At 43.0% G+C, this 13084-nt stretch overlaps 1 protein-coding gene across 1 annotated transcript in view; it reads right to left on the bottom strand.

The window, feature by feature from the left end:
• The window catches only part of LAMA3 (laminin subunit alpha 3), a 184312-nt gene that overhangs the window by 164583 nt on the left and 6645 nt on the right, over window positions 1-13084 (bottom strand). Inside the window, exon 2 of the mRNA XM_063131300.1 lies at window positions 11537-11689. Coding sequence (XP_062987370.1) covers window positions 11537-11689 — 153 coding nt within the window. The remainder of the gene's footprint in view (window positions 1-11536; window positions 11690-13084) is intronic.

The following is a 13084-nucleotide window of genomic DNA, read 5'->3' as shown; positions in this document are numbered from 1 at the left end:
ATTGTGAGGTTTGCCAGGGCATGAGTAATGTTAAAGCCTGTGTTGTTGTCAATAGAACTTGAAATAGTTTCATTGTGGTCTTTGAGGATTATGCCATTTGCTTAAGGGTTTTTATGGAGGGTGTGTGTGCATGTGTGCGTGCAAGTCTATGTCTTTCTGGATAAATGCTAATCAGTATTTACTTTATCTTCACAATACAGAATCTTGTTCTCCTTGCAAACTACCTAAAGAAACATAGCTCCATCATTGCGTAATACAGAGTACTAGACTGACATAAGATGGAAAGAAATCAGAAAAGAAAAAGTGGCAAGATCTCAAATTCATGTTCAAAGTGGAATCTATTCACAGTACTTGAAGTAACCAACATATAGTTTTGGTCAGGAGCAAACAAAATCACCCTGTACTGTCTTGTTCCAATGAGACAAGCAGCACAAATTCTCTTACAGTAGCCTTCCCCAACCTGGTGTCCTCCAGATGTGTTGGACTACAACTCCCATCATGGACTGGATATGGTAGGAGTTAGTGTCCAACACTTCCTGAGGGCACCAGGTTGGGGAAGGCTGACTTAGAGCATGTTTTTAATGAAAGACCAGTTTGATCCCTTGCCTCCTGGCTGGCTTTTGGAAGCTGCCCAGGGCTGGCATTAGGGCCTAATCTACACCAAGCAGGATATTGCACTATGAAAGTGGTAAGGAAGCAACATATAAAAGGCAGGAACCACACTACTGCTTTATAGCGGTATTGAAGTGCACTGAAAACTGCTGGGGCCCATTGACACATACCGTATACTGCTTTCATACCGCTATATCATGCTTGATGCGGCTCCTGCCTTTTATCTATCATTTCCATAGTGCCATTTTCTGCTTGGTGTAGATTAGGCCCAAGTGTAGGCATAGTTGGGTACCTGCCAACACTCCAGAAGGGTCCCACTGACAAGTTGGCTCCACCTCTTCACCACTGCAACCCGCTTGTTCACTTGCTTCACATTCTGGCCGAGACAAAGGTGGTGGTGAGAAGGAGGAGCAGTAGATGCCACTGCCTGCTTTCTCCCTGGCCCTCTCTGCCTGCCAAGCAAGCATTGGCAATGATGAAAAAAGAGGGTGATGAGCAGTAGCATCTGGTGTCAATGGCAATGAAAAGATAGACACATTGAGGTGTCTTGCCGAAGGGGCCTCAAAACTGCAATTGCCTCACTCTTCTCCCCAGTAGGAGATGGACCTTTAATTAGACCCAGCAAGGCTGTGCTTTTATGTTCCCATGACAAATGTGAACTCGGGTCTTGCCTGTCCCTTGGATGGCTGAGATACAGATCTCTGGCACTAAGCCATAAGCTAGCTACCCGTTGCTAGCACCGGATGTGGAATTAGCAGCCAGAGGGCAAGATTAGGGAAGGTGGGGCAGAAGTGACAAGACATCAACCTTGCAGGGTTTTCTTTGTTTTTCTTACTGAGTGAGGTCTAACAATGGGAACCAGGTGCAAAATGGTGGCCCAGGAAGACAGAGCCAAGTACAACTAAGACTGAGATTAGCACAAAGCCAGCCATGGCAGAGGTTTTTTTTTTAGGTCCTGCAATTTGACTTGTTCTTATGAAGCTATTCAGAGATGGAAACCCTTGATGATGTACTGCAAACCACCCAGAGATCTACCAGTCAAATCCAAATTACCTTCTTCTTATCCCTAAAGAGGGGCAACAGATGTCCTCAGAGCTTCAAATATATAACAGAGGATTCTGACTAGGAAGAGGCACAGACTACTTCCTCAGGGGTAGGGCACTCAGTGTTTTATTCAGGGCCTTCCCTGCCATGTTCATCTGGCTCAGAAAATGAGTCCCCAGTAGAAACTCCATTTCCCAAGCCTTGAAGAAGTCTCAGGCTACAGAACCAGGCAAGGGCCTTTTAAACAGTTCAATCAGCTTCTCTAGAAAGGGTGGAGCTGACTACACTAAGGTATTGTCAGCCTACAAAAGGCTTCCATTGGCTCTAACTTCCTGCTAAAACAACATCCCCTATTATTCTAATGGAAGAGTTCCAGCCAACAAGATCCACTGGGAACCACCCAAGGTCCTATTTTCTTCCTGTCTTGATCTGACAGCCATCAGGTGCTACCAACTTCCCCTGAGAGCCTCAAGGAACTACAAAACTGGACACTGGCGTAGGGGTGCCCAGAGTGTGTGACAATAGATCTACCAAAGCCTATAGATGGCAGAAAGACAAAGAGCCTGGACTACTCTGCTATGGAATTAGCATAGTTCTTGGGAAATAGCTTAGGATGCAATTTTCTCTGATTCAGGCAGTGATAAAAATGCTGGTATTCAGGGTAGAAATAAGGGCTTGCTCCCACAGGAAGCTATATGGCCTGCTGGAAGAAATGGAGAAGCTCCACTACTTCCTTGCTCATTCTCAGGTTACTTCTTTTGGCTTGACTTTAACAAGCACCCATGCATCAACATTAATGGTTCTCTGCTTCCGGGCATGACAATTAAGCTCTACTGAAAATATACTGCATGGTATGAGAGGGCATATATCATGCACTTTCTGGTAACTTAGTTATCAGCTAAACATCTGACTAACTCTGACATGGTAATTATTATAAAAATGTAATAAATAAAATAAATAAAATAATTTCTTTAAACCATGGTAGGCAACCTGTAGATGTTTTGGACTTCAATTCCCATAATCCCTGACCATTAGTCATGCTGACTGGGGCTTCTAGGCGCTATAATGTAAACCACCCAGAGAGCTTCGGCTATGGGCAGTATATAAATGCAATAAATAAATAAATAACCCAAAACATCTGGAGGCCACCAGGTTGCCTACCCCTGCTTTAAGCCAATGTAGCAATGGAGAAAGTTCAAAGATAATTACTGCTTCTAATTAGAAAACCCTGGGTAACTACAGAGCTCAGAAAAGCCAAGAAAAACTCAACCAGATCATATTGGAACATGCTCCTAGAGGACAGTAATCTCTTATATTAGTGTCTCTTCATCCTTGTGTGTTACTCACTTGCCATGTGGGCAGTACTGGTCCAAGGCATTTTGCTAACTGAACCAGAGTGCAAACAACAAATACCATTCTAGGGTTAACACCTTAGAAAGACTTGCTGCACCATTCAGATAGCAGTGCTTGAGGCTGATTGCTTCATCCTGTAGGGATGGCCATGAATACAGGGAACGTCATCTTAGTCCATGTCAAAAAATTCTTTGAGGTTTGACCCTGCTAGCGAGTTGTTTAATGATGCAATGGCACGTAACCAATAAATCAGCGATAAGCAACATGTAGATTACTGCATTGCAACACAATAAAGGAGGTAAAGTAACTATTTTCAAGATTCCCCTCACCCCAGTCTATACAGTTCATATAAGATACAGATCTGAAAAAGAAAATTAAGGCAGGGAAAAAATGTTTTCTTGATCTGGAAGCAAGCAGGGACCTGTGTCTTCCAGGACATTAATGTATGGGGTGGGGTGGGGATGGATGATTTGGTGTGCTTATTCTTTCTCTAATCAGGCAATTCTCCTTGCAAATGATCTCCCAAGACCATTTTAACCCATTTCTCTCACCTTGGGACCAACTGAAGATAGGTAGGAGAAAAATAGGGTTTGGGGATTTGAGTTTGCCGAAGTAACATGCGGCTCCATCCAAAGCACTGAACAGTTAGTGGTCCCATAACATTCCAACATGCTAGAAGTGAAAAGTGCATCTCCATAAAAGGTGAAATGGCACTAGGTAGTATCCTATTATGCCTGTTCATTTGTGGGAATGATCACATGCACTGAACTTCTAAAAATAATCCAAAATGAGCAGAAACGCTAGTTTCTGGAATGGGGCAGGTCAGTGGAATTTGCAGAAGGGAGCTTTGCTGATCCATCCCAATCTGGGAACGAGCGTTTCTGTTTGTTTCCAAGGTTATTTTTGGAAGCATGAAAGTTCTGTTGTGCAACCAGTCGCGCCTGCAAGTGCAACAGAATCAATGGAGGCCCACTGGATACTGTCCACTAAGAATACATTCTTAGTAGCATCAGGAAGTCCTTATTAACAATGGAAAAGTGGTAAAGGACTGTTGTCTACTGCTCATAGTAGGGGTGATGCAGTGAATTTGGGTAACCCATAGTCAGATGATTGAGTTGTAAAGTATTCAGAACATTACAGCAAACACACACACACACCCTGAATAAAATCATATATTCTCAACAGTCATCAGCTTGATGTCTGGCAATGCAAAGTTATAAGCATGATATATTTGGAAGGGAAATTTACAAGCAAGATATATCTGAAAGGGACTTGGCAGGTCATTTCATTCATCCTACAAGCCTATAAACCAAATAGCCTACCCTATTTCTTCGATTCTAAGACACACTTTTTCCCCCATTTATACTTCTCTAAAAATGGGGTGTGTCTTAGAATCGCAGGTGTGTCTTAGGGTGTGTGTTTTTTCTGTTGGTGGTACTGAAATTAGTGTGCGTCTTACAATCGATGGCGTCTTACAATCAAAGAAATACGGTATATCTAAATGATCTCCAAGAGCACATGTAACCTTTTTTGGTCAGTGGCCAAGGAAGCAGATCCCACAGACTCCCTCAGCAGCGCATTCCATTCCTTAATTGCTTTAATAATTGGGACAGTTTCCAAACAGGTTTACTTTAGCTTAAATCAATGGCCTCTAGTGCCAATTTCACCGTCTTCTTTCTGACATCCTTTTAAACATTTCAACATAGATCGTTTCCCCACATTTTCTGCACTCTACTGATCTTTCAGGGTTATAAGCTCACTTGTCTGTGCATGCACTTACATATGTACCTAGTTCATTACCGGGGGGCAATGTAAATCCAAAATAATCCCACTGAGAACAGTGATGTAGGTCAAGCCAGAGTAGAATTTAGTGAAACGATATCAGAATCCTACATATAGTCCTCCCAAAAGGACCTGCAACAACAACAAAAAATAGTTTTGAATGGGCCTTCCCTCATTTTTCCTTGGATCAGGATTTATACATTGTCTTTCAGTAACAATCCTCAAGCTTGTCCACAATTATCTGATTTGAACCTCATCTCTAAAAAACACCGATGCAAATTATTAAAAATAGACCAGTGTTTTAAAAAGCATCCCATATAATAATGTCCCACACCATTTGCAAGTCTATTGGCCAAATTATCCAGTGAGGGCGAGAATTGGTGCAATGGGGGTGAGAATTATTGTCTGAGAGATGAGAGTGGGGAGAAGGTAATGGAGTATGTCTGGCACCCTGGGAGAGCAGAACCCCAAATGTCTCTGCCCTCTAAGAATTAAATTGGGAAAAATCACTTTCCCCGCTTTAGTACCTTCGCGGCAATAACAGCGGTTAAAGGTTGCAATCCTATGCATGTTTAGACAGAAAATGTAGGACTTTTCCTGTGTCTAAATGCACCCTAAATCAATCCACACACATAACTTTCAGATCTAACTGCATGCCTAACAACCAATACACCTCACCTTAAGGAAAAGGGCAAGCCCCGAAATGTTGAACAGGTCTGAAAACAAAGGGTCAAAACTGAATAACCACTACTAACCAGAAACACAAAGGCGTACTTGGGGGGGGGGGAGCAGGGGGAAAACACACTCTCCAAGACTTTGTGAGCACCTCCCTAATTAACATAGCCACATGGATGGGTTACAACTGAATAGGACTGAAAGGAAGAAGGGAAGGAAGCCGCCATGGTAAGACTGAAGATGGGGCAGCAGACAGAGGCCAGATCTACACCAAGCAGGATATAACACTATGAAAGCCGTTTGAAAACGGTATGTGGCATGTGTCAGGGGCCTCAACAGTTGTCAGTACACTTCAATGTCACTATAAAACACTAGTGTAGATCCTGCCAGAGACAAGGATCTCAAGGGGCCAAGAGGAGAAAGCAGGGACCAAAGGAAATAAAGGTGAGGCAAAGCCAGCTGAGAAGAGAAGCTAAGGCTGGTGCTCAACAGTAGTGTAGTATAAATTTTGGAGTGCAGGTGCTCATTGTGACATTGTCTCCACAGCTACCCCCACAAAGCAGAGTGTCCTCATCCCCCCCCCCCCCGGATCATCAGAACAGTGCCAAAGACAGGGAGCCGTGAGCTGGCAGTGTGTAAACGTCCTTGGGGGTGAAGTGGCTCTCACTAGAAATCTCACTCAGGATCAATGATTTTGTTGTCTGCTGTAGGTGTCTGTTGCTTCCACTGTTCTGGTTAGTTAATTGTAAACAGAGCCAGCATCAATAATTGGCATGGCCGGTAAGAATATTTCACAATACCCTTTGAAAACACTGGCAACTAGGAGTATTCCCATTACACAGCAATGCTATCCAAACAGGCTTGGCAAACCAAAGGGACATTTAGTCTGTTCATGGTAAGAAAGCAAAGCTAGGGGATTTTGTTCCACGCAGTTTCCCATCCCCCCCAAAAATCTAAAATCCTACATTAATTGTGTAGGAAGGAAGGGAGTCACTGGGAGAGAATAGGAGGAACACCGCATTTGAAACATGTTTGCTTTGCTTTGCTACCCCTTTCCTCTAATTGTGCACACGCATTGACTGCATTATAAACTGAGCTAATGAGTTCCAACAATGCAATACATTGCCCCCCCCCACCGCAAGGGGAAAACAAACACACACAAAAACAGCATGCTGACTTAGCTATTTGAGGAAACTGGATAAACCCCAGCATGGGCTCCATCAGCACAGCAAAGGCAGCAGGAACAGCTGCCAGCAAGGAGAAGCTATTTACACTTGAACACGGAGTGTGTGTCCCCATCCCTCCCCTTCCCCGCAACCCTTTTTTTTTAATGTAGTGTTCTATTGCTGCTTGGAAATTTGTGGCTTTATTGTTGTAATATAGTAATGGATTTGTTAGTTAGAGGAAATATCTTATGTGGGATCCAGGATCTTCCCCAAAATGAAGGGCTCTTCTCATAAAGATTCCTTTGCTACATTTTGGGGGAGCCCCCCTTCTCCCCTCAACACTACCCCATTCAGCAGGGTCTCCAAACACTATGGCCCAGTTCAGAAGACACCTTAAACCATGGCTTTAACCATAGTGGTTAAGCCAGAAAACCAGGCTGTGTTCCGAAGACACCTTAAACCACAGCTTTAACCATGGTTAATAAAGCAAAAGGGCTTATTCACCGTGGTTAAAGCCATGGTTTAAGGTCTCTTCTGAACACGGCCTGGTTTTCTGACTTAACCACCATGGTTAAAGCCATGGTTTAAGGTGTCTTCTGAATGGACCCTCTGTGTAGCATTTTATTTATTTATTTATTACACTTATATGCCGCTCCCATAGCCAGGGCTCTCTGGGCGGTTTACAGAAATTCTAAAATTGAGATAAAAACAAGTATACAAAATTTAAAACTCTAAAACACAAAACATACACACATAAAACATTAAAAACCGTTAAAAAAACTAAACATGTGGGTGATTAAGATGTGCTGCCATATGCCTGGGCAAAGAGGAATTTTCATGGGATTGGAGGGCAGCATGGGGAAGGAGAAGGCAGAAAAGTCCATTTCTGTCAGTGTAAATCTGGATCCAATTTCTTATATTGATATTATGTTAGTGAAACACTATTTTATATTTATTGGGTGATTTGAACATGCTATTGAACTATGTTCTTGATTGTTTAGAAGATACATATTTTATTGTGTTTATGCTGATTGTAGATTTCTCTATTGATTCTCTTGTACCTATTGGCAGTCACTTTGCAGTGACATTCAGAAGATCCATTTCAATTGGGTTTCAGGCCTGGTTTTGGAATGGAAAATGGTCTTGGTTGCCTTGTGGGATGGATGACCTTTTCAGAAAGAGAAAGACAAGGGGAGTGCAACACCGCTGATTCTCTTGCACTGCTCATTGTCTTTTGATACCATGAACCATCTTTTGATGTCAAGAAATACTTTTGTAAGCCGCCGTGAGAGCCTTTTTTGGCTGAATGGCGGCATAAAAATGCTTAAATAAATAAATAAACCGCAGCATCTTTCTGATAGGCTGTCTGCACTGGGAGTTGGAGGGACTGTTTTGCAGTGGTTCTACTTCTACTTGGATGGTCAATTCCAGAAGGTGTTGCTGGGGAATTATTGCTCTACCCCTTGTCAATGTCCAAGATGGACAATTGCACATAGAAAACTTGGAAGAACCCCAAGTTTAGGAAAGTACAAAAAATAGGAACAAAACTCAGAGAGAGAGAGAATCCCAAAACAGTTCAATGAAGACTACATAACCACATGGAATGCTGGCTGACTGACATGGCAGGGGGAAGGAGCGGTCAGAAAACTGAGGGGAGGAGGAATATAGTTTATTCTCCTGAAACACGATTGGCTGGTTGGCTGACACCTTGAAGAGGAGCCCTCCAAACTGCAACAGTTTGTTACAGGTCTCACTTGTTACATCACCCTGTCAGAAATCCTACAGGCATGCTTATCCCATTACCACACATACAACATAATGTGTTGCATTCCGAGAAGCGCAACCCCAAGGACACTCATAAAAACCAAAGAATTTTATAGTTGGAATGGACTTTTCAAAGTCCAACCCCCTACTCAATGCAGGAGCTACGGTGAGGGATGCACCAAGAGTGGGCCGTCCAGTCTCTGCTTAAATAGCTCCAGTGGAGGACAGCCCACCACCTGACATGGCAGTCTGCTTCACTGTTGAACAGTCCTTACCATTAGGAAGCTTCTCCTAAAGTTTAGCTGCTATCTGCTTCCTTGTCATTTTTCAACTATTGGTTCTAGTTCTCAGCTTTCTTACAATTTCCAGCTATGATTCTAGTCACTTGAATGTTTCTCCTCCCCTCTATAGCTCACCTATGCCTCCTAAAAAGCTGCTCCAGAAAGTCCTCCAGAAAAGCATGGGATGGAGCAGACGGAGCTGGAGTGGGAGGGTGGAAACAGCCGATTTCAGCTGATTCTCTTGCCCCACTACACTCCTCCATGTCCCCATCCCAGGCTATTCCAAGAATCCCCTGACCCTCAGGAACAGCTTTTGTGGGGTGCAGTGCCAGGGAGAGGTGGTGCTGGTGGAGGAGGAGGGGAAGTACCAATGTGTGCTCATCTCTGGATACAACGCAAGATGTGAAATTGGAAGTTAGCACATAAGGACATCTAGATGCTCAACATGTGTGAGCATTCCCCACTAAGCATTGGAAAAGAGAAAGATCACAACAGTCATGCATATATGTTTATGTATTGCATGTGCATCATTGTGTTACACTTTATATCACATGCAAGTTGAGAGACATGAATACTCATTTTTCCACTCTGTGTTTAAAATCCCAGTTTGGAAACTGTGTGAATGAGACCCAAGTCCCAAGGCCACACTAGCGGTTGATAAACATAAGATGGTGCCAGAATCCAAACACATGGGAGGTTGTGACAGATCTGAGCTTGGCCTAACACCATTGTAAGACATAAAAAAACAGATTAAATTTGCAATGTGACTTACTTGCATTAGACCTTATCTACACCAAGCAGGATATTGCACTATGAAAGCAGTATGAAAGCGCTATATGGTACGTGTCAATTGGCCCCAACAGTTGTCAGTGCACTTCAATAATGCTATAATGCAGTAGTGTGGCTCCTGCCTCTTATATACCGCTTTCATACAGCTTTCATAGTGCAATATCCTGCTTGGTGTAGATTAGGCTTTAGATTAATGTAGCCTTCCTTATTCTCTTTGTCTGTTATCCAATATCTTAGCCAATTGGGTTAAGTCTGTTGATAAATTGGTGGGTTGCTGATGGCCAGACACTCCCAAGGAGAAATGTTGTGTATTGCAACTGGCTTTCCTCTCTCCATCAAAGTTCTCAATTAAGATGTCAACAGCCATTGTTACCTGGACTAAGTGTGGTTACATAGTTCTGGCATTACATGAATGAGACATAATTAATGACTCACAAGACTGTGTTTGGTCTCTGGCACTACGGGCAAGAAGATCTGATTTGGAATACCTATGGTTGTGCTGTAGGTCATGGGGCAGCTCAGAAAACGTGGTTGACACCATCTTGGAGTCTTTAATATGGACATTCCACAATTTGTATTTAGTTTTTAGCCATCCAAAAAGCATATATTCCCTGGTGCTGTAAGCTTTTAATAATAATAGAAATGTAATAAATAAATAAATAATAAATAATAAATAGTTATTCTCTCTCTCTCTCTCTCTCTCTCTCTCTCTCTGTCTCCCGCCCAACTGGAAGATACCCATGGAGCAGTTTACAATTATTTTAAAACTCAAAACAACCCAAAACAATGAAACAACGAAAACAATACAAGAATTAGAATATCAAAATATTTCTTCCACACTTTGACTCTCGAAAGGATTGGACAAAGGGTTTATTCCTGTTCCCTAGGAGTTGAAAGGCAGTAGATCCCCGCAGTAGGGCTAATTTAATATTTTGACAATAAATCCAACTTGTCACAATGCAACTTATAGAACATAATACAGTCAACATTCTTGAGGAAGTTATACTCATTGTGTGGGCAGCGCTTAATTTGGTCTGGTTGGCGAAGGGATGAGAACAAATAGACGCCCAGGCATAGCTGGGATAATAAATTGGCCACAACTTTTACTGACTCACTTGAATAGGCCTGGCAATGGCACAGGGCATGGATCCCATAATCGGCCAGGCTGCCTGCTGACCGATTCATCTGGTCCACATGCTGGAGCACTAGTGGTGGTTGGAAGGGCCAGGGGCACACCATGGCACAGACCACTAATGTGAACCTCTTGCCACCACAATGGATGTGGTCAGCTCACAGGCCCCATACTGGTCTGGTCTTGACACCACGTCCCCAAGATCCCTTATCGAAATTCTCAGCATTCAGCTCCCCATCACCAATGGATCCAGCCCAATGCCGATCACACCTATGTAAGTTGTGACAAGTGTTATAAAATGAAGCATCCACAAAGAATTTACTGATAGTCCAGATCAACTTATTTACAATGGAATTAATAATGCAACGAGGAAGGCAAAAACAAACCCTGCATGGTCTTTGTCAATTGGTGTATAGGTAAAATTTCTTCCCAGCCCTATTAACTGGTGACAACTTCTGCCACTGCAAGACATCTTACTACTGGGTGTGGGTGGATGGAGAAGTCAGCGACTGCAATCCTGGAGCCGCATCGGAGGTTTGCCTTTGGGAGCCTCAAGTTGAACTGGAGGCAGAACAAAGGAGAGATCTCACTCTGCCGGGGTTGGCCTCTTTGGACCACCCCCATCATCGCATTGATTGGCTCAGCAGCCCCCTCCTGGGGAGGAGCTGCTGCTGCTGGGTCTGTGCTCTACCAGCTGTTCTTGCTTCATTGCCGGCCTGCTCGCCCCCACAATTCATCACTCCCCATTAAGGGCGGGAACTCAGTTTAAAACATAACTAGATTACTTTACTTTTTTAGAATGCCGCCCCCTGCCAAAATATAGTTTGTACAGAAAGACAGTCCCAACACAAAACAGCTCCCACCTTACTTTGGACCACTATATAAACCACAAAGAATCTGTTAACATCAACAACATGGCAAGCAACACCCATACTTACTTGTCCTAGATCTAAAGTAACATTGACTTCATCATACTTCAAACCTAAGGAGAGAGAAGGACTTTGCCACCAGCGCTCTGACCCATCTATAGCGTTGGTTATTGGGTGGGCTTTCTTGGGATCAGCGGCATTGCAATAGTCACAAAACTGGCCCTGAAAGAGAAGAAAACAGAATGACGTCATAATCAATTTGGTAGGCCTGGGACAACGTTAACTTGAATACTTTCATTGTTACACTGCTGCTTTAAGATCTTGGAGTTGTTTAATCGTGTTTCCTCCATGATGCTTAAAAGAGACAGTGAGAACAATTCAGGAATAACAGTTGCTTAGACTCTTTTCAGCATTGCTTTTCCTCAGTCATCTGGAAGCATAATTAAAATGGCGGCTCCGGGTGGCAATATAGTGCTATGTTATTCAGCAATGCCTTCCCCATGATCAAAACCATTCTTTGATGTTTATTCACAAGTAAGAAAAGTGAAGAATTATGAAAGGAAACTAGTAATTAAAGTGCCTTCCAACAATGAATAGAAGATGACTAATTAAGGGGCAAATAATCACTAAACCCTCCACCACGCTGAACAAGAAATAGGGGTAAGGTGGAAAACTTTTTATTGAAGGCACAGTTGCGTTAAAAGCCACTTTGCTGCTCTGCACCGGACAAGCTGAGTTTTACTGGAAAAATATCATTACTGATCAGGTCTGAAAAAAACTGACCTCATGCAGATTCTCTAGAAAAACTGAGAGTGATAATAATATAAGAGAAACCAACTAATATGGAAGCAACCACTTCTTCCCTCCTCCGAGTGATCTTTTTAGTAAGCAGTTATTTACTTAACTGTGATTGACCATTACTACCCATGAAATGTAAAACAACAGCAGCAGCAGCAACAATAACCAAAGTGTGGTTTTGCATTGGAAGTGTACATTGGCAGTGTTTAATTAGGGGGGAAATATGTGATGGGCTATTATAGGTTTACAACCGCCTCATACATCGCTGCTCATGTCAAAACCATGCCTCTTAGAAAAAGATGGGAGGGTAATGCTAAAGGCATCTACACTTGGAGATAGCACTACTCCTCCATGCTCAAAAAGCCAGACTTTCTTTGGTAAGAAAAGAGACAAAAGAAGCACTGGGAAAACACAGGAGGATTACAAATGGAGGACATCTTTTTATTTATTTATTTATTTATTTATTAAATTTATATACCGCCCCATAGCTAATGCTCTCTGGGCAGTTTTGTGGATCCCCTGTAAAATGTAAGCGAATAAGTCATGGTGTTTCCTCACAAAACACCTACTGTGGGACCAGCAAGGGGCCCCATGGGAAGACCAGCATGTCAGCGATTAATTGTATCATTCCTCTCCCACCTGAACACAGCTGCAGGGTGGTAGGAAAGGGGACAGTGTGGTTCCATTGCTTCTTCCCCTCCACCAATGACTCCTAGTTTTAGGTTTGATCAATGGATGAGAGAGGTAAGTGTCTTTACCTCCTTCACAGGGTCTGGGGAAAGTGGTTGCTTTGGGGGACAGGGTTGGATCTAAAAAATA

The sequence above is a fragment of the Elgaria multicarinata genome, chromosome 7 (genome assembly GCF_023053635.1).
Source record: "Elgaria multicarinata webbii isolate HBS135686 ecotype San Diego chromosome 7, rElgMul1.1.pri, whole genome shotgun sequence".
Taxonomy (NCBI): Eukaryota; Metazoa; Chordata; class Lepidosauria; order Squamata; family Anguidae; genus Elgaria; species Elgaria multicarinata.
This window is presented reverse-complemented; position numbering and strand designations above follow the sequence as displayed.